Genomic DNA, 22,008 nt, shown 5'->3' with positions numbered 1-22,008 from the left:
AACTAGAGCCTAGCTCAATGACTAATAATTAAGTCGATTTCACTAGCTCAATAAGGATTAAGCAAAAGATTTTTGGACACCACATCCCATCCCATGCAGTGCTCTGTAGTCGTGTTCCATACTTCTGGGCTCAAAGGAATCCCTCTGACAAAAATAAGATGTTAGTTAGGCATTGTTCTCTGTACCAGTCAGAAGATGCATGGGTGATGTTACCTGTTAGTAATACAAGTAATACACCCACTTCAATCTATTACACTATCCGTTTCTTTTAAAGCCAATTCAAATAGTAACTTATTTAGAAATCTTATATAGCTCCAGTGGCAAACCAACAGAAACACTCCAGACCTTCTCATAAGTAATTCAAACTACATACTAAGATACACCCAAATCAAGATGAGCATCTCGTGTTGTAGCAGACACCACAGGCCAAATGTAGCCTCACAAATCCACTGAGCAATCTGAAACTGCTATGAGAGAGGTCTGTTCTTCAATTTTCCTAATTTCCAGGTTTATTTGTTGGTGGTGGACGGTTGATGAAGAAGCAGGTGTAAGGAATACTGTAGCATATTATTCTCTAGCGCATATCCATGCATATCCAGATTTTTTTTTAACAAAAATATATCCTTCCCTCCTAAAGAAACATCAGAAATGAAAACAAAATGACAAACGACAATACAGTAGAAAGTTTGCAAGAAATCAATATTAATTGTTCACAAACCAGAAAATAAAGAGTCCATAACTAACCTTGGACAATCTACCCCCCAATCCAAACTGTCTACAATTTAGCCCACAGTATTCGGCTGCACACTCAGTAGATTTTCTGCAGCTTCAGATTGCGACAGCTAACTGAAGACCATCCTTGTCTTCTTCTGTGGCATAAGGGACTCTTAGATGTAGGGCCTCTTTCTTTCCTGTTCAGAGTTGGACATCAGCTCAGCAAACCAATTCTGACCTTCATAGCATAACTTATTCAGTTCCACAAGCGCCACAGCAGCAGCATCTTCTCTCTTGTACTTAACATAACAAGCACCAGTACAGCATTCATCATCATTCAGCACAAAATGTACATCTGCTACAGTACCGTAGGCTGCAAAAACAACACAAATATCATAGGGGGAAGCACCAACCGGCATATACTTTACATAAAGAGTAGGAAGACTTAAAGAATCGACTTGCTTCTTCTTCTCTCTCTTCTTGAAAATATAAGGGACAATATCTACACTTATCCCATTAATAAACGCCCCATTCAGAGCAGCAATAGCATCTAGCGCAGCTTTTTTCTCCGAGAACTGAACAAATCCAAATTCTCCTGAACGCTCGCAAGAAACGACAGTACCATATTGATGAAAAATCAACCCCAAGTTTTCGCAATCAACCGCTGAATCTAAATCCTTGATCCAAATTTTAGCTTTTTCACACTGTTCTGAGAGCATAACGATCCTGAGAGGATTAGGATTCCGATTAATAGGCTCATACATCAACACCTCCTTTGCAGTTTTAGCTGCAATGTACATGTTATATGATGAGATTCCAGCCAAAATATACACAACGGGATCATCTTGAATTCAAATTAACAAATACGTATTTGCATATATAACTTTTCAGAAAGCCTGTACAAGTATAAAGAATCTAAACTAAGAAAAAAGCCGAAAGTACAAAATGCCAGTCACCATTGGAAGCAACTGCAATTTAACTACCGCATTTCACGTTACACACACAAAATATGTTCACTTCCAAAAGGGGAAATTGAAAAGAAGGCCAGACCATCATATAGTTTGACAACTTTAGCACTTACGAATCTAGTTTTCCACTTGAAACTAACCCCTTGCTTCTCAATCATCAGTTCCATGGTTAAAAACACGTCTGTCTCTAACTTTAGCAATAATCAGTCAGAAAGTTCCCCTTGCTTCTCAATCATCAGTCGGACTCTAACTTTAGCAATAAAGCCGATAGAGGATATTGGACGATTTCTCATTTACATTATACCAAGAAAGAGTATCATAGACAATGGCCAACAGGCACTCTGGCAGAACTAAGGGGACTAATCGCATCTAATAGTAACCCAGACAAGAATCCAACATTATTTGAACATCAGAAGCCATAAAATTCTGTCTAACTAAATGAGATTAAGCCTAGAAATGGGTCCATATCTATTCTACTTACTAATGAGGCTCTGCCGATTTCGAAGCACGCCGACGACATTAAACATGTCTGTCTGTCTTTTCTCGCCACAATTCTCTCCTATTTTTTCCGCGTTTTTAATTACATAAGTAAATGCCATATTTACCTTTTAGGACCAGCAGCATATTAAATTCATGAAATTATCTCAGTACTCAAGTCTCCATACTATAATTAGTAGCATAATTTCACAGTAAAATTCCTGTTATTGCCATTTAAGAACATAATGCTAACTTATACAAATTTTCAAAACATTACTGCTTTGATATGATTCTAGAAAAATTCATGAGATTGAATCTATCCCCAGCATTATTTCTCTCTCTCTCTCTATATATATATAGACCGTAAGAGTAAAATACAATGACAACAGCATTATACTAGTATACTGCTAAGCAGTGGGGGTGAGCGGAGTGGGAGAGGAAGATGGAGAAGTGGAGATGGAGAAGGAGAGGGAGAGGAAAAGGGAGAGTGAGAGAGACAAAAAGAGAAAAAACAGAATGAAGAGATGAGGACAGACAGACAGAAACCAACCAAGTTGGTTTTTGTCTGCATAACCCCCCCCCCTTCTCCCAAAATGTTCGCTCCGCTCACGGATTAACGAACAGTAGACAATTACCAACATCGGAATTGCAAAAAAAAAAAAAAAAAAACACATTGTCTAAAATAGAAGAAAACAGAAAAGGAAGAAAACTCCAATATCAGGCAATCACTGAAGTAAAAAATAAATATGCAGATTGGACAAGAATACAATAAAAAAGAAACTGTGAGTTGTAAACATACCATCTTCTAATCTCTTGAAATTGACATAGGCATAACGTCTGCCTTCTTGCAATTCAACGGATATAACTTCACCATATTTACTGAAAAGTTCTGACAGTTGTTTTTCCGTTACCCCACTATCAAAACCACGAACGTAAAGAGTTGCATTGATTAATGATCCTCCTGGTGCCGCATTATTATTCGATAAGCACGCCATTGACAACAATAAAAGAAGCTGCAACACAAGAAATATCAAAGTATGTTAAAGAAAGGAATCCTTGAATTAATCAGATAACACAAGAAATTAGGTTCAATTATTACCACACCCTATATAAGTTAAACATTTTATCAACCAAACATGGATAACAATTCAAGTTATTATCGACATGAAAATAAAGTAATTATCGAACAATTAGGAATCAATTTCAACATGGATGAATCGAGAGTAATAATTAAGTTCAATCTTTCTTGTAAATTGGGATATTCTTTTCTTTCTTTTTCTTCGGCAATTTTTTCGTAGTTTGTAAAATTTTCTTGTATAAATGATTAAGTTCAAAGAAAAAAGGAGAGATGCATTTGCTGCATTATGAACTAGAGCCTAGCTCAATGACTAATAATTAAGTCGATTTCACTAGCTCAACAAGGATTAAGCAAAAGATTTTTGGACACCACATCCCATCCCATGCAGTGCTCTGTAGTCGTGTTCCATACTTCTGGGCTCAAAGGAATCCCTCTGACAAAAATAAGATGTTAGTTAGGCATTGTTCTCTGTACCAGTCAGAAGATGCATGGGTGATGTTACCTGTTAGTAATACAAGTAATACACCCACTTCAATCTATTACACTATCCGTTTCTTTTAAAGCCAATTCAAATAGTAACTTATTTAGAAATCTTATATAGCTCCAGTGGCAAACCAACAGAAACACTCCAGACCTTCTCATAAGTAATTCAAACTACATACTAAGATACACCCAAATCAAGATGAGCATCTCGTGTTTGTAGCGCAGACACCACAGGCCAAATGTAGCCTCACAAATCCACTGAGCAATCTGAAACTGCTATGAGAGAGGTCTGTTCTTCAATTTTCCTAATTTCCAGGGTTTATTTGTTGGTGGTGGGCGGTTGATGAAGAAGCAGGTGTAAGGAATACTGTAGCATATTATTCTCTAGCGCATATCCATGCATATCCAGATTTTTTTAACAAAAAATATATCCTTCCCTCCTAAAGAAACATCAGAAATGAAAACAAAATGACAAACGACAATACAGAGAAAGTTTGCAAGAAATCAATATTAATTGTTCACAAACCAGAAAATAAAGAGTCCATAACTAACCTTGGACAATCTACCCCCAAATCCAAACTGTCTACAATTTAGCCCACAGTATTCGGGCTGCACACTCAGTAGATTTTCTGCAGCTTCAGATTGCGACAGCTAACTGAAGACCATCCTTGTCTTCTTCTGTGGCATAAGGGACTCTTAGATGTAGGGCCTCTTTCTTTCCTGTTCAGAGTTGGACATCAGCTCAGCAAACCAATTCTGACCTTCATAGCATAACTTATTCAGTTCCACAAACGCCACAGCAGCAGCATCTTCTCTCTTGTACTTAACATAACAAGCACCAGTACAGCATTCATCATCATTCAGCACAAAATGTACATCTGCTACAGTACCGTAGGGCTGCAAAACAACACAAATATCATAGGGGAAGCACCAACCGCATATACTTTACATAAAGAGTAGGAAGACTTCAGAATCGACTTGCTTCTTCTTCTCTCTTCTTCGAAATATAAGGGACAATATCTACACTTATCCCATTAATAAACGCCCCATTCAGAGCAGCAATAGCATCTAGCGCAGCTTTTTTCTCCGAGAACTGAACAAATCCAAATTCTCCCTGAACGGCTGCGAAGAAACGCAGCATTACCATATTGATGAAAAATCAACCCCAAGTTTTCGCAATCAACCGCTGAATCTAAATCCTTGATCCAAATTTTAGCTTTTTCACACTGTTCTGAGAGCATAACGATCCTGAGAGGATTAGGATTCCGATTAATAGGCTCATACATCAACACCTCCTTTGCAGTTTTAGCTGCAATGTACATGTTATATGATGAGATTCCAGCCAAAATATACACAACGGGATCATCTTGAATTCAAATTAACAAATACGTATTTGCATATATAACTTTTCAGAAAGCCCGCACAAGTATAAAGAATCTAAACTAAGAAAAAGCCGAAAGTACAAAATGCCACCACCATTGGAAGCAACTGCAATTTAACTACCGCATTTCACGTTACACACACAAAATATGTTCACTTCCAAAAGGGAAATTGAAAAGAAGGCCAGACCATCATATAGTTTGACAACTTTAGCACTTACTTAATCTAGTTTTCCACTTGAAACTAACCCCTTGCTTCTCAATCATCAGTTCCATGGTTAAAAACACGCCCTGCCTCTAACTTTAGCAATAATCAATCAGAAAGTTCCCTTTGCTTCTCAATCATCAGTCGGACTCTAACTTTAGCAATAAAGCCGATAGAGGATATTGGACGATTTCTCATTTACATTATACCAAGAAAGAGTATCATAGACAATGGCCAACAGGCACTCTGGCGAACTAAGGGGACTAATCGCATCTAATAGTAACCCAGACAAGAATCCAACATTATTTGAACATCAGAAGCCATAAAATTCTGTCTAACTAAATGAGATTAAGCCTAGAAATGGGTCCATATCTATTCTACTTACTAATGAGGCTCTGCCGATTTCGAAGCACGCCGACGACATTAAACATGTCTGTCTGTCTTTTCTCGCCACAATTCTCTCCTATTTTTTCCGCGTTTTTAATTACATAAGTAAATGCCATATTTACCTTTTAGGACCAGCAGCATATTAAATTCATGAAATTATCTCAGTACTCAAGTCTCCATACTATAATTAGTAGCATAATTTCACAGTAAAATTCCTGTTATTGCCATTTAAGAACATAATGCTAACTTATACAAATTTTCAAAACATTACTGCTTTGATATGATTCTAGAAAAATTCATGAGATTGAATCTATCCCCAAAGATTATTTCTCTCTCTCTCTCTATATATATATAGACCGTAGAAGAGTAAAATACAATGACAACAAAGATTATACTAGTATACCGCTAAGCAGCCAAGGGTGAGCGGAGGGGAGAGGAAGATGGAGAAGTGGAGATGGAGAAGGAGAGGGAGAGGAAAAGGGAGAGTGAGAGAGACAAAAAGAGAAAAAACAGAATGAAGAGATGAGGACAGATTGCATTTAAACCAACCAAGTTGGTTTTTGTCCGCATAACCCCCCCTTCTCCCAAAATGTTGGCTCCGGCCACGGATTAACGAACGATGAACAATTACCAACATCGAAAAAAAAAAAAAAAATCACATTGTCTAAAAATAGAAGAAAACAGAAAAGGAAGAAAACTCCAATATCGGCAATCAATCAAGTAAAAAATAAATATGCAGATTGGACAAGAATACAATAAAAAGAAACCGTGAGTTGTAAACATACCATCTTCTAATCTCTTGAAATTGACATAGGCATAACGTCCGCTTCTTGCAATTCAACGGATATAACTTCACCATATTTACTGAAAAGTTCGACAGTTGTTTTTCCGTTTACCCACTATCAAAACCACGAACGTAAAGAGTTGCATTGATTAATGATCCTCCTGGTGCCGCATTATTATTCGATAAGCACGCCATTGACAACAATAAAAGAAGCCGCAACACAAGAAATATCAAAGTATGTTAAAGAAAGGAATCCTTGAATTAATCGGATAACACAAGAAATTAGGTTCAATTATTACCACACCCTATATAAGTTAAACATTTTATCAACCAAACATGGATAACAATTCAAGTTATTATCGACATGAAAATAAAGTAATTATCGAACAATTAGGAATCAATTTCAACATGGATGAATCGAGAGTAATAATTAAGTTCAATCTTTCTTGTAAATTGGGATATTCTTTTCTTTCTTTTTTTCTTGCAATTTTTTCAGAGTTTGTAAAATTTTCTTGTATAAATGATTAAGTTCAAAGAAAAAGGAGAGATGCATTTGTGCATTATGAACTAGAGCCTAGCTCAATGACTAATAATTAAGTCGATTTCACTAGCTCAACAAGGATTAAGCAAAAGATTTTTGGACACCACATCCCATCCCATGCAGTGCTCTCAGTAGTCGTGTTCCATACTTCCGGGCTCAAAGGAATCCCCTCGACAAAAATAAGATGTTAGTTAGGCATTGTTCTCTGTACGGTCGGAAGATGCATGGGTGATGTTACCTGTTAGTAATACAAGTAATACACCCACTTCAATCTATTACACTATCCGTTTCTTTTAAAGCCAATTCAAATAGTAACTTATTTAGAAATCTTATATAGCTCCAAAGGGCAAACCAACGTAAACACTCCGCACCTTCTCATAAGTAATTCAAACTACATACTAAGATACACCCAAATCAAGATGAGCATCTCGTGTTGTAGCAGCATACACCACAGGCCAAATGTAGCCTCACAAATCCACTGAAGCAATCTGAAACTGCTATGAGAGAGGTCCGTTTCTTCAATTTTCCTAATTTCCAGGTTTTATTTGTTGGTGGTGGACGGTTGATGAAGAAGCGAGGTGTAAGGAATACTGTAGCATATTATTCTCTAGCGCATATCCATGCATATCCAGATTTTTTTAACAAAAATATATCCTTCCCTCCTAAAGAAACATCGAAATGAAAACAAAATGACAAACGACAATACAAGAGAGAAAGTTTGCAAGAAATCAATATTAATTGTTCACAAACCAGAAAATAAAGAGTCCATAACTAACCTTGGACAATCTACCCCCCCAAATCCAAACTGTCTACAATTTAGCCCACAGTATTCGGCTGCACACTCAGTAGATTTTCTGCAGCTTCAGATTATGACAGCTAACTGAAGACCATCCTTGTCTTCTTCTGTGGCATAAGGGACTCTTAGATGTAGGGCCTCTTTCTTTCCTGTTCAGAGTTGGACATCAGCTCAGCAAACCAATTCTGACCTTCATAGCATAACTTATTCAGTTCCACAAGCCACAGCAGCATCTTCTCTCTTGTACTTAACATAACAAGCACCAGTACAGCATTCATCATCATTCAGCACAAAATGTACATCTGCTACAGTACCGTAGGCTGCAAAACAACACAAATATCATAGGGGAAGCACCAACCGGCATATACTTTACATAAAGAGTAGGAAGACTTCAGAATCGACTTGCTTCTTCTTCTCTCTCTTCTTCGAAATATAAGGGACAATATCTACACTTATCCCATTAATAAACGCCCATTCAGAGCAGCAATAGCATCTAGCGCAGCTTTTTTCTCCGAGAACTGAACAAATCCAAATTCTCCTGAGCGCTTTCGCCAAAGAAAAACGACAGTACCATATTGATGAAAAATCAACCCCAAGTTTTCGCAATCAACCGCTGAATCTAAATCCTTGATCCAAATTTTAGCTTTTTCACACTGTTCTGAGAGCATAACGATCCTGAGAGGATTAGGATTCCGATTAATAGGCTCATACATCAACACCTCCTTTGCAGTTTTAGCTGCAATGTACATGTTATATGATGAGATTCCAGCCAAAATATACACAACGGGATCATCTTGAATTCAAATTAACAAATACGTATTTGCATATATAACTTTTCAGAAAGCCTGTACAAGTATAAAGAATCTAAACTAAGAAAAAAGCCGAAAGTACAAAATGCCAGTCACCATTGGAAGCAACTGCAATTTAACTACCGCATTTCACGTTACACACACAAAATATGTTCACTTCCAAAAGGGGAAATTGAAAAGAAGGCCAGACCATCATATAGTTTGACAACTTTAGCACTTACGAATCTAGTTTTCCACTTGAAACTAACCCCTTGCTTCTCAATCATCAGTTCCATGGTTAAAAACACGTCTGTCTCTAACTTTAGCAATAATCAGTCAGAAAGTTCCCCTTGCTTCTCAATCATCAGTCGGACTCTAACTTTAGCAATAAAGCCGATAGAGGATATTGGGCGATTTCTCATTTACATTATACCAAGAAAGAGTATCATAGACAATGGCCAACAGGCACTCTGGCAGAACTAAGGGGACTAATCGCATCTAATAGTAACCCGCACAAGAATCCAACATTATTTGAACATCAGAAGCCATAAAATTCTGTCTAACTAAATGAGATTAAGCCTAGAAATGGGTCCATATCTATTCTACTTACTAATGAGGCTCTGCCGATTTGAAGCACCTTGACGACATTAAACATGTCTGTCTGTCTTTTTCTCGCCACAATTCTCTCCTATTTTTCCGCGTTTTTAATTACATAAGTAAATGCCATATTTACCTTTTAGGACCAGCAGCATATTAAATTCATGAAATTATCTCAGTACTCAAGTCTCCATACTATAATTAGTAGCATAATTTCACAATGAAAATTCCCCATTTTGCCATTTAAGAACATAATGCTAACTTATACAAATTTTCAAAACATTACTTGCTTTGATATGATTCTAGAAAAATTCATGAGATTGAATCTATCCCCAAAGATTATTTCTCTCTCTCTCTCTATATATATATATAGACCGTAAGAGTAAAATACAATGACAACAAAGATTATACTAGTATATCTTGCTAAAGCAAAGCAAGGAGCGGAGTGGGAGAGGAAGATGGAGAAGTGGAGATGGAGAAGGAGAGGGAGAGGAAAAGGGAGAGTGAGAGAGACAAAAAGAGAAAAACGGAATGAAGAGATGAGGATGACAGATGACAGTAAACCAACCAAGTTGGTTTTTTGTCCGCCATAACCCCCTTCTCCCAAAATGTTAAAGCTCCGGCCACGGATTAATCCAACAAGAGACAATTACCAACATCGAATTGCAAAAAAAAAAAAAAAAAAAAAAAATCACATTGTCTAAAAATAGAAGAAAATGAAAAGGAAGAAAACTCCAATATCGCAATCAATCAAGTAAAAATAAATATGCAGATTGGACAAGAATACAATAAAAAGAAACCGTGAGTTGTAAACATACCATCTTCTAATCTCTTGAAATTGACATAGGCATAACGTCCTGCCTTCTTGCAATTCAACGGATATAACTTCACCATATTTCTTGAAAAGTTCGACAGCTTGTTTTTCCGTTACCCCACTATCAAAACCACGAACGTAAAGAGTTGCATTGATTAATGATCCTCCCGGTGCCGCATTATTATTCGATAAGCACGCCATTGACAACAATAAAAGAAGTCGCAACACAAGAAATATCAAAGTATGTTAAAGAAAGGAATCCTTGAATTAATCGGATAACACAAGAAATTAGGTTCAATTATTACCACACCCTATATAAGTTAAACATTTTATCAACCAAACATGGATAACAATTCAAGTTATTATCGACATGAAAATAAAGTAATTATCGAACAATTAGGAATCAATTTCAACATGGATGAATCGAGAGTAATAATTAAGTTCAATCTTTCTTGTAAATTGGGATATTCTTTTCTTTCTTTTTTTCGGCAATTTTTTCAGTAGTTTGTAAAATTTTCTTGTATAAATGATTAAGTTCAAAGAAAAAGGAGAGATGCATTTGTCTTTGATTATGAACTAGAGCCTAGCTCAATGACTAATAATTAAGTCGATTTCACTAGCTCAACAAGGATTAAGCAAAAGATTTTTGGACACCACATCCCATCCCATGCAATTGCTTTCTGTAGTCGTGTTCCATACTTACGGGCTCAAAGGAATCCCTCGACAAAAATAAGATGTTAGTTAGGCATTGTTCTCTGTACCAGTCGAAAGATGCATGGGTGATGTTACTGTTAGTAATACAAGTAATACACCCACTTCAATCTATTACACTATCCGTTTCTTTTAAAGCCAATTCAAATAGTAACTTATTTAGAAATCTTATATAGCTCCAATGGCAAACCAACGTAAACACTCCGACCTTCTCATAAGTAATTCAAACTACATACTAAGATACACCCAAATCAAGATGAGCATCTCGTGTTTGTAGCGACACCACAGGCCAAATGTAGCCTCACAAATCCACTGAGCAATCTGAAACTGCTATGAGAGAGGTCTGTTCTTCAATTTTCCTAATTTCCAGGTTTATTTGTTGGTGGTGGGCGGTTGATGAAGAAGCAGGTGTAAGGAATACTGTAGCATATTATTCTCTAAGCGCATATCCATGCATATCCAGATTTTTTTAACAAAAATATATCCTTCCCTCCTAAAGAAACATCAGAAATGAAAACAAAATGACAAACGACAATACAGTAGAAAGTTTGCAAGAAATCAATATTAATTGTTCACAAACCAGAAAATAAAGAGTCCATAACTAACCTTGGACAATCTACCCCCAAATCCAAACTGTCTACAATTTAGCCCACAGTATTCGGCTGCACACTCAGTAGATTTTCTGCAGCTTCAGATTGCGACAGCTAACTTGAGACCATCCTTGTCTTCTTCTGTGGCATAAGGGACTCTTAGATGTAGGGCCTCTTTCTTTCCTGTTCAGAGTTGGACATCAGCTCAGCAAACCAATTCTGACCTTCATAGCATAACTTATTCAGTTCCACAAGCGCCACAGCAGCAGCATCTTCTCTCTTGTACTTAACATAACAAGCACCAGTACGGCATTCATTATCATTCACCACAAAATGTACATCTGCTACAGTACCGTGGGCTGCAAAAACAACACAAATATCATAGGGGGAAGCACCAACCGGCATATACTTTACATAAAGAGTAGGAAGACTTCGTAATCGACTTGCTTCTTCTTCTCTCTCTTCTTCGGAAATAAAAGGGACAATATCTACACTTATCCCATTAATAAACGCCCCATTCAGAGCAGCAATAGCATCTAGTGCAGCTTTTTTCTCCGAGAACTGAACAAATCCAAATTCTCCTGAACGCTCGCAAGAAACTACAGTACCATATTGATGAAAAATCAACCCCAAGTTTTCGCAATCAACCGCTGAATCTAAATCCTTGATCCAAATTTTAGCTTTTTCACACTGATCTGAGAGCATAACGATCCTGAGAGGATTAGGATTCCGATTGATAAGCTCATACATCAACACCTCCTTTGCAGTTTTAGCTGCAATGTACATGTTATATGATGAGATTCCAGCCAAAATATACACAACGGGATCATCTTGAATTCAAATTAACAAATACGTATTTGCATATATAACTTTTTCAGAAAAGCCTGTACAAGTATAAAGAATCTAAACTAAGAAAAAAGCTGAAAGTACAAGAAGCAACTGCAGTTTAACTACCGCATTCCACGTTACACACACACAAAATATGTTCACTTCCAAAAGTTTGACAACACTTATTATGAATCTAGTTTTCCACTTATTACTATGTGTGACAGAAAGTTCCATGGTTAAAAACATTCCCTTTGTTTCTCAATCATCAGTCAGACTCTAACTTTAGCAATAAAGCCGATAGAGGAGATTGGACAATTTCTCTTTTACATTATCAAGAAAGAGTATCATAGACAATGGCCAACAGGCACTCTGGTAGAACTAAGAGCATCTCTAGGTGGTGGTAGCATACTCTTCAAATTTGAAGAATGCTACCACAAAATCTGATAGCAAATTTCGACCAACTCTAGGTGGTCGCAAATTCGTGGTCGCAAAATTCATTGGAGATGACCTGCTTGCGACATTAGTAATCGGCGCCCGATATCATCGCCGCTATCGACATTACAACTGTCGCCCCCAAGTTAAAAAAAAAACTCACGCGACATTCCCACTGTCGCACCAAATTGAAAAAGTAAAAAAAAATAACTTGTGCGACATTAGTAGTGGCGCGCACCAGTACTGGCGCGTGGTGTTGGTCAAAGTCAAAAAAAAAACTTGGGGCGACATTAGTACTGGCGCGCGACATTACTATTGTCGCTCCGCATCCGCATCCAAACCTCCAGATTTGCGAACAAGAATGCGAACAGACAGGTTATGCGACCACGAATGCGACCACCTAGAGTTGGAATTCCGGGAAATTCCGACGCATTTCTTCAAATTTAAAGAATGCGACCACGGATACATCCACCTAGAGATGCTCTAAGGGGACTAACTGCATGCATCCACATTGTCCTAAAAATGGAAGAAAACAGAAAAGGAAGAAGACTCCAATATCAGACAATCAAAGAAAGAACAGCATAATGAAAAATACCATCTTCTAATCTCTTGAAATTGACATAGGCATAACCGCTATCTTCATAACCTTTGTGCATTTCAACGGATATAACTTCACCATATTTACTGAAAAGTTCTGACATTTGTTTTTCCGTTACCCCATTATCAAAATCACGAACGTAAAGAGTTGCATTGATTAATGATCCTCGTGGTGCAGCATTATTATTCGATAAGCACGCCATGCATTGACAACAATAAAAGAAGCTGCAACACAAGAAATATCAAAGTATGTTAAAGAAAGGAAACATTGAATTAATCAGATAACACATGTTCGAAAAAAATAGGGTCATCCTCTCACGATTAGATTATGGAGTTGGAGTCCAAAATTTATTGAATATAAACTCGGAAAGGAGAAGCCGTATTTATATTTATCTACACTGTATATGATAGCCGGGTCTCGGGGAAAACCATTCCCAATATCGAGTAGGCAATTTAAGATTTTCTTAATTACTTAATTTAGAAAAACCTCTGTCACGAAATTTAGAATAAAATTTAGAATAAGTCCCACTTTTATTAATATAATTTAAATAAGATTTTTTTATTATTAATAATTTAGAAATACCTATCTAATGTCACTTAAATTAAATAATTATCCCCATTTTTCACATTGAAATTAAAACAAACTCTATTTTATTATTGATAATTTAAAAAAACCTCCCTAAGGGCATCTCCAATGGGGGGTGTAAAATTACACCTCCACCTAGGCTCCACGTAGGTGCCATTAGGATTTTACACCTCTAATTGTATAGTATTGTATAACTCATTAATATCCACACTCTATACTTCTCCGATGGAAGAGTGTAAAAAATAGATTTTAAACTCGAACGCCACTCCAAGTGGACGTCCCTTTAAATTTAAAGCTGGGGCGCCACTGAAATGGCGTCCGAAGAAAAAATAAAGCTTCAAACGTGTGTTGAAGTGGACGTCCGAAGTTTTTAAGTTAAACGAGGCGTTATTTTAAGTGACGTCCGGGGCTTTTTATTAACTAATAGGCGAGGGGGAATTCCCCCTCCCTCTATTATTAATACACTATTACCTACGGTATAACACCCCCATTGGAGAGAGTTTTTTGATATTTAGAGTGTAAAATTTCCACTCTATACGGTTTACACCTCCCATTGGAGATGCCCTAATATCACTTAAAAAATATAATTATATCCCATTTTGTTTAAAATAAATAAATAGATGAGTCTCTCCTATATAATTACAATTACCATTTACAATTAGAATCCAAAGAAACCATGCTAACTATCGATCTCGAAGGGCGGGTTTCAAGACTTAAAAAAACCGATTCGTAGCAAGATTTGTATACTTGTTTATATAATAGAATGGTATAAGTGGTCTATATACCAATTTCTTGATATATGATTTCACTCTTATAATGCTTAACTAAAGATTACAAAGAAACTATCCATTAATAAAAGGGTTAACTAGTATTAAATCCTCTTTCCTAAAAAAAAAAAAAAAATCAAATTGGGTTGACCGTTGTTTTTTTTGTTTTTTTTTTTGTGTGTGTGTTGGGGATCCTAATCCTAATTGGCTCATCTAGTTGGGGGTAAAAGAATTTCCGAAACAAAAAGACAAAAGGCACAATCTAAGTTTCTTTACACAGTTTCTAATATAAAACCCACGTCTTTGATTCAACTCCTATCAAACCTTCTTGGCCTTCTTAGTCTTCAAAGTAGATGGAGTCTTAATCAATTTCATATTGCTTAACCTTCACAGGAGTCGATATGATTTTACAATCTCAAAGCTTCCAACGAAACCCAATACCGAGTGGGCTAGGATCCAGACTAGTAGTTGGGTTGGGCTGAGGGAAAACCCGGTCCCGCAAATTCGTGTAACAGTGTAAAGATCACCAGTCCATACAATAATCTCGATTTCTCGAATCACATACTAACACGTGTTGTGGAATCTGTAGGATAAGACATTCTTATCAACCAGCCCGTAGCCTAATGATTTAAACATGTGCCTAAAATGTGGCTACCCTGCTTTTAGAAAGAATATACATTTGTTTTTTTAAATCAATAAATAGTGAGGCCAACTTCAAAACTTCAATAACAAAAAACATTGTTATTTCAAGTCCGGTCACTCCGGTTACTCCCAAGTGCACCCACACTTTAAACCACTACCTGGAAACAGATAGATCCGGTAAATATCACCCACATTACCCGAACTCAATCCTCACCCTCAGATCAGTCACGATGATGAAACTTAACAGACAAGTTTCGATTCCAATTTTTATTATCATCTCATTTGTTCTTTTCCTACTTCCTCATTCGGGTTCGGGTTCTTCTTTTTCGCCGAGGTCTGAAATTCTTGTCAGTCCAGGAAATGATAGGTCTTATGCTGTTATAATTGATGCGGGTAGTTCTGGAAGTAGAATTCATGTTTACTGCTTTGACCAGAATATGAATCTTGTAAAAACTGGAAATGAGGTTGAGTTCTATGTTCAGGTATTTATAATCTGTGAGCGGAGCGAACATTTTGGGAGAATGAGGGGTTATGCGGACAAAAACCAACTTGGTTGGTTTCTGTCTATCCTCATCTCTTTCTTTCTGTTTTTTCTTTTCGTCTCTCTCACTCTCCCTTTTCCTCTCCCTCTCCAGACACTCTAAATCTCCACAGCTCCTTCTCCATCTCCACTCCTCCATCTTCCTCTCCCACTCCGCTCACCCCCACTGCTTAGCAGTATACTAGTCTTATATATACAATTTTACTTCCACTCACCTAACCATACATTTTGTTGTTAATTTGTTTATATGATCCTAATTATACAAACTGTGTGCATAGACAAAACCAGGTTTGAGTGCATACGAAAGCAATCCAGAATTAGCTGCAGAATCGCTTTCGTCTATGTTGCAGCAAGCAGAAGGTTTTGTGCCTAAGGAGTTGCATAGTGAGACACCAGTGAGACTTGGGGTAAACTTTTGAACTTTTATGTTACTACATTATGTTTTTTGTTATAAAATGTTTGATGCAATGATGGTTAAGTTATTGTTATGATGTTTTAATTAGGCTACAGCAGGTTTAAGGCTACTGAAAGGTGATGCGCCTGAAAGGATTTTGGAAGCGGTAACTTTCTTTCACTTGCAATTGTTAGTATGCACTTTCCTTGCTAGTATGACCTGGACACTTAATTATTGTGATTTGTGAACCGTCTATTGTACAGGTTAGGAATTTTCTAAAAGAGAAGAGTCCGTTTAAATATAAACCAGAATGGGTCACTGTCTTGAAGGGAAGTGAAGAAGGTTCATATCTATGGGTATGTATATAGTAACAATTCCCCGTAGTTTCAGAATTTTAGTCGAAGAATTCCACATTCAGTTTTATGCCTACAGCCTACATATGATCTCCAATGGATATATTTATTTTTGAAAAGCCACTAATCAACCACTAGTGAAGTTTAGCTATGCTTGTATGATCACTTGGACTAACTCCAATGGAACCGGGTTCCACTGCATATAAGGTACTATAGGGTCCAATGGTGTGCACCATTCCCTCAACTGGCGTCCTCATATTTCACCTGATACATATGTTGAAAGTTGAGAGGATGCAATTAATAGACTCCGAATATGGCACACCACTCCCACTGGCCTAGCTAGTACAAAATTTTCTCCTACACACCACTGCCAATCGTTATACCCCAAATTTCTACACACCATTGCCAGTGGCTGTGGACTGTGCGTGGTGTATATTTGTGGATGTACACGTCTCCAAATTGGTAAATTTTCTCACAGGCCAGTCAAAGTGGCGTGTGGAATTTGTTGACTTTTCTAGGCACAGTTCCTAGTGGCGTCTGTCAATTGGGGATAAGGTTGCAGTCTTGCAGCAGAAGAAACCATTGGAGTCGGCCTTAAATCACACTTCAAAAGTGTCAGCTTTGACAAAAACTTTCCCTGCTTGAAAAACATAAACCTTTTTTTTTTAATATTATCGAATGGCTGAATATATCGTGACATCATACTCCGGTACCCTTACTTAAGTATAACTCATTTAAAATATCCTGTTATGTGGTTCACATTTTTTTCATTTTGATGAATACTTGTAACACTTGCATCTTCAACTCCACTGATCATACAAAATGTTTCTTCTTCTTTTTTTTTCAGGAAACAGCAAACTATCTTGAAGGAAATTTGGGAAAGAAGTACTCAGAATCGGCTGGAGTAGTTGATCTTGGTGGTGGATCTGTCCAGATGGCTTATGCTATTTCAGAGGAGCATGCTGCAAAAGCTCCAAAGCCATCAGATGGGGAGGAACCATACGTGAAGGAGTTGTTTTTCAAAGGATCCAAATATTACCTTTACGTTCATAGGTTTTCATCTCGCTTGATTGTCGCACAATATATTTTGTTTTGGGAAAAGTTGATAAATCTAGTATGTACATTTGATAATCTAGTAGATGCGCAAGACAACAATTGTTTTTCGTCATCCAGAGTTCCTTCACATTGTTTTAATAGTAAAAACATTTATGCTCATCTCTAGTTGTCATCATTACAAACGCGGTTCTTCTATCTTGTATCAGCTACTTGCATTACGGCTTACTAGCAGCTCGGGCAGAGATTTTAAAGGCTGTGAAAGGCTATGGTAATCCATGCATCTTGAAGGACTACCACGGTATGTTAGAAATCTCTGTTAACAGGACTAATATTTCGGCTGAGTTCTTAGTTATGTACGTATGAAGTGCTAGTTTAACAAATGCTTTCTTATGCAAAATTTAAAAATGACATCACAAATTCACTATTTTAAGATTTCTAGTCTTAGGCTCTCAGCTACCCAGTAACACGCCAAGGACTAGTCTAGAATATAATTGTGATCATTATCAAGCAGGGCCTGCCCTAGGCCAATGTTGTCTAAGGTCTTACATAGGGCCCCAATATAAACCCAAACAAAAAGCCCCAATAAACTTGAAAAATCCCACTATAATGTTAAAAACCCACACATAAAGCTCATTATCTGAAAAAGAAAAAGAAATAAAGACCTCATTTTGCTTACTTTGCATTGGGCCATTCAAACGTAGAACCGGCCCTGTTATCAAGTAGGAATCCATTGCACTGTCCTATATTTTAAGGCAGTTCTCTGCTTATGGCGCCCAAATAGTATGGTTCTAAGTACGTCTTGTTTAGGTGTAACTTAACGAAGACTCGAACGTCTCGAAGAGTGTTCTAACTTCTAACTGTAATCGTACATATGCAGGTTGTTTACATTTTGTGTTTCAAATGCCCCTCTTTATAAAGAGATTAAGAGACTAGGACTATTTTATTTAAAACTAGCTTTGGTTTTAGCTTCTGTGTGCTAGAAATTAGAAAGTTATTGTGTCCAATAATAATGATTGTATTTGAGCCTTATTCTTTTGAGACCCTAGTTGTAGTTGCTTATAGTTTTAATAACTATTACTGTTTCTCCTCCAGGGTTTTACAAATATGGTGGAGAAACATATGAAGTATCGGCATCTCCATCTGGGTCAAACCTGTATCGGTGCAGGAGAGCGGCCTTGAAGGCTCTTAAAGTTAATGAATCAACTTGCCCAAACTTGAACTGCACATTTGGTGGAATATGGAATGGAGGGGGTGGTCCCGGACAGAAAAATCTTTTTGTCGCTTCGTTTTTCTTCGACAGGGCTTCCCAGGTATTATTAATCATTGCATTTAGACTCCAATCAACTTTTGAAATTAAAGAGTCATCCTCTCTTCCTTTTTCTTTCCTTATATTTCTGGTTTAGTCGTTTAGAGTCCGATGATTTATACTGATTAATCTGTTATCTTTTCAATACAGGTTGGATTTATAGATCCTAAGCTGCCTGCTGCCACAGTACGGCCTGTTGACTTTGAACGTGCAGCTAAGCGTGCTTGCATAGTGAAATTCGAGACTGCCAAATATGTTTTCCCTGGTGTTGGAGTCGATGACTTGCCCTATATATGCATGGATCTTGTCTATCAGTTCACATTGCTTGTAGATGGTTTCGGTATGTTATATTCATAAAGATAAAGACAACTTGAATCCGCACTGTCTTAATGCCTCTGTATTAACTGGGAAATCTGTTTACACTGATCAGGCCTAGATCCTCAGAAAGAGATTACGTTGGTGACGAGATTTAACTACCTGGGTTCTCAAATTGGAGCTGCTTGGCCACTTGGGAGTGCCATTGAAATTTTGTCATCATCTTCATCTCCAGCTTCCCTGGTGTTAGGGCCTGGCCTAGATGTATATATATAGCTAAGGATACTATGAGACCAACTTTTGTAACCCTTTTTGTACTATTCAGTAAGAAGTATAACAACAGTATTATAAGGTCGCTAGATAGTACTAATAGCCCATGTATTTGGAGCTAGAAAACTCAGAATTTATGTATTAAGGATTAAGGACCTCTATGGTGTTTTCCTTTTGAAAGTTTAAGTTTGTTAGCAATGGGGAGGCCCGTGACCTGGCTTAGTGGTTAGCCACAGTCAATGTATAGGACCTCTTCCGGAGTGTATGATGGATCTATACCTGGTTCCTATTATGAATTACGTAATACGATGGTGTGTAATTAGCCAAAAAGAAAAGAAGAATGCATTACTAGTTGAAATTTCATTAGCATAAAAGTCCTAGTTTGTGGAAAGCGTGATTACATTCATGATCAGTAATGCTTCGTGTTATGACCTAAATTTCTCTAGTATTCTTTGTGACTCCCCTCTTTCTTTTAGTGTTGTTCTCACCTATTTATAATAATTGGCTCACTCCGCGGTATATGCTCAGCCCTTGATTTGTTTTCTTATCCATCCATCCTGTTATACCCACGTGTCACTTTGCTCACCAATCAATCAACCGCCTTTAACCTTTTATCATGTACACCCACAGTCAGTCCACTCTTATATCATGGACGTGCCACATACAAATCACTACCACTCTTAATCATTCCGTGCATATATGTTTTTTACCCTTTGCGTACTCCTGGTCCGTGGACTTCTCTTGACCATAACACACTTTGCCTACTCCAGGTCCACAGACTCCCTTGGGCCAAGTTAATTACTTCACTCCCATATCATGGACTATTAGGTTTGCCAACTCCAGATCCGCGGACTACTTTGGGCCAAGTCACTTCACCCCCATACCATACACCATGGACCATTAGGCTCAATAGGCTAGAAATATGTCATAACACTTGGGCGGCATATTATATCCCAATATTCATCTCAAAGGCGTTACTCATCGCGACACTTGCATCAAGTTATCAATGATATAATATCCAGAGCTATGGCAATATTTTCTTCGACTGGGATGGATCAAGTCTTTGAAATCTGGTGAGTTTGGTACTATCAGTTTGGCTTCAAAGTGGTGTCCCTCTTTAGATTCTTCTTTCGATAAGGCCACTCTTCTTTGTGAGAGCATTGCAAGAAAAGACTTTCCACGCGAGTCCTATTCGGGATATGAAGGAGTAGAAGATGCACATTATGCTTACGAGTTTGTAACGCACTCGAAAAGAAATTCTTGCTCCACTTCGTCAAAATCTTGGAATTACCGAGAGATTTACATGAGTTCTAAGAAGTGGGACTCCCTTCCTTATAATCGAGTTGCCTTAATCGCAATTTCCAATTACAAGAAGCACTTTTGAAACACGATGAAAACCGCTTCAATGAGTTCTTAGGCAAGGTTGAGCGTGGAGAAGCAAAGATTAGCGGCTAGAGCACCTTTGTTTCCTCATGACATCATAAAGCTTAAAACGATGGGGAGAATGATGGTGGTGGGTGTTCTTGAGCTGCTGGTGGAAGAGAATGGTAGATGACCTCTCGAAAAAAGGTAAATTGCGAATCAGTATTGCTTTGTTTGTGATGTATCCGGAAGCATGAGTGGTGAGGCAATGGAGGTGCAATGCGACTCTCGGTCTTTTGCTCTCTCGAAATGAGTGAACACCCATGGAATGGACAGGTAATAACCTTTAGTGAGAATCCAAAGCTTGACAAGATTGAAGGAGGCAATCTGCGTTCCAAGACTCAATTTATTCGAAGGATGGAAGCGGGATATAACACAATTTTCGAAAAGTTTTTGACTCGCTTTTACAAGTCGCAGTTGCTGGAAACTTGGATAAAGATAAGATGATTGAGAAAGTTTTGTTTTCAGTGATATGGAGTTCGATAATACCAGACGTTCATATGGTGGCCGTGGTGGGTAACCTGGGTACCTATATGGTGGATTTCCCCTGGGCTATGGATACAATACAGTGGTGCAAGAAACCAATTGGGATACATATTATAATGTGATAAAAAAGAAGTTTGAGGAGAGGGGATACACAGTTCCAGAGATGGTATTTTGGAACCTTAGAGACTCAATGGCCACGCCGGTGAGTAGTCATCAGAAGGGATCAAATTGTTCCTCGGTGGGGAAGATATGCCAGACTCGGAGAGTGTGATGGAATTGGCTCTAAGTGGTCCAGAATACCAACAACTTGCCGTGATTGATTGATTGCAATGAAGAACAACGTTGTGTGAGAAGAAAAACTGTATTACCTAATCCATTTAGTATAATACAACTTTGTAATTAGTTTGAACTTACGCCTATAAGATTTTTACTTTGCAATTAGCGTTTTATGGTGCAGATGGGTGTTTTTTTTTTAATAGATTTGAGGTTATGGTCGACCTCTACCTGCCATTAAAATCTTAAAAACTCGCCGTACCCAATAAAGAACAATACTTTCAATCAAATAGTATAGGAAAACTGTTCTGCCTCAAAAGGCGATGGAACACACCAATCCAACGCAACCGAAGCCACAACGAATAATAAAAGCGGTAGAAACATGAAGCGGCGTGCATGGCAAATCAACACCAGTTTATTATTGCATT

General features: G+C 37.6%; 3 protein-coding genes across 4 annotated transcripts; 1 reads left to right on the top strand and 2 right to left on the bottom strand.

Moving 5' to 3' along the window:
• Positions 1 to 828: 828 nt before the first annotated feature.
• Positions 829 to 3,215, bottom strand: LOC147490607 (polyadenylate-binding protein, cytoplasmic and nuclear-like). Its single transcript, XM_086565396.1, has 3 exons — positions 2,959 to 3,215; positions 953 to 1,501; positions 829 to 911 (listed from the first exon to the last, which is right to left on the bottom strand). Exons 1-3 carry the CDS (start codon positions 3,152 to 3,154, stop codon positions 829 to 831), a joined length of 828 nt encoding a protein of 275 aa, XP_086421522.1. The 5' UTR covers positions 3,155 to 3,215.
• Positions 3,216 to 11,259: 8,044 nt separating this feature from the next.
• Positions 11,260 to 13,625, bottom strand: LOC147490606 (polyadenylate-binding protein, cytoplasmic and nuclear-like). Of its 2 annotated transcripts, XM_086566924.1 has the most exons (3): positions 13,489 to 13,625; positions 13,168 to 13,394; positions 11,386 to 12,085 (listed from the first exon to the last, which is right to left on the bottom strand). In XM_086566924.1, the coding sequence occupies exons 2-3, from the start codon at positions 13,370 to 13,372 to the stop codon at positions 11,472 to 11,474; spliced, it is 819 nt and encodes a 272-aa protein (XP_086423050.1). In that variant the 5' UTR covers positions 13,373 to 13,394; positions 13,489 to 13,625; the 3' UTR covers positions 11,386 to 11,471. The 2 variants fall into 2 exon arrangements, with proteins under 2 accessions (XP_086423051.1, XP_086423050.1); XM_086566925.1 differs by lacking the exon at positions 13,489 to 13,625 and having other exon boundaries at positions 11,260 to 12,085; positions 13,168 to 13,418.
• Positions 13,626 to 15,285: 1,660 nt separating this feature from the next.
• LOC147490605 (apyrase 2-like) lies at positions 15,286 to 19,773 on the top strand. Its single transcript, XM_086568536.1, has 9 exons — positions 15,286 to 15,646; positions 15,984 to 16,112; positions 16,209 to 16,265; positions 16,363 to 16,455; positions 17,300 to 17,505; positions 17,715 to 17,806; positions 18,601 to 18,818; positions 18,965 to 19,154; positions 19,245 to 19,773. Exons 1-9 carry the CDS (start codon positions 15,395 to 15,397, stop codon positions 19,403 to 19,405), a joined length of 1,398 nt encoding a protein of 465 aa, XP_086424662.1. The 5' UTR covers positions 15,286 to 15,394; the 3' UTR covers positions 19,406 to 19,773.
• Positions 19,774 to 22,008: the final 2,235 nt, after the last annotated feature.

Source organism: Coptis chinensis, chromosome 6 (assembly GCF_015680905.1).
Source record: "Coptis chinensis isolate HL-2020 chromosome 6, ASM1568090v1, whole genome shotgun sequence".
Taxonomy (NCBI): domain Eukaryota; kingdom Viridiplantae; phylum Streptophyta; class Magnoliopsida; order Ranunculales; family Ranunculaceae; genus Coptis; species Coptis chinensis.
This window is presented reverse-complemented; position numbering and strand designations above follow the sequence as displayed.

Coding starts and splice junctions, on each gene's coding strand:
- LOC147490607 (XM_086565396.1), bottom strand. CDS start 3,154: ATGGCGTGCTTATCGAATAATAATGCGGCACCAGGAGGATCATTAATC. Junction 1,502..2,958: donor TTTCAAGAGATTAGAAGATG/GTATGTTTACAA, acceptor TGTACATTGCAG/CTAAAACTGCAAAGGAGGTG. Junction 912..952: donor GAATAAGTTATGCTATGAAG/GTCAGAATTGGT, acceptor AACTCTGAACAG/GAAAGAAAGAGGCCCTACAT.
- LOC147490606 (XM_086566924.1), bottom strand. CDS start 13,372: ATGGCGTGCTTATCGAATAATAATGCTGCACCACGAGGATCATTAATC. Junction 12,086..13,167: donor TTTCAAGAGATTAGAAGATG/GTATTTTTCATT, acceptor TGTACATTGCAG/CTAAAACTGCAAAGGAGGTG.
- LOC147490605 (XM_086568536.1), top strand. CDS start 15,395: ATGATGAAACTTAACAGACAAGTTTCGATTCCAATTTTTATTATCATC. Junction 16,456..17,299: donor AAGAAGGTTCATATCTATGG/GTATGTATATAG, acceptor TTTTTTTTTCAG/GAAACAGCAAACTATCTTGA. Junction 18,819..18,964: donor TCTTCGACAGGGCTTCCCAG/GTATTATTAATC, acceptor TTTTCAATACAG/GTTGGATTTATAGATCCTAA.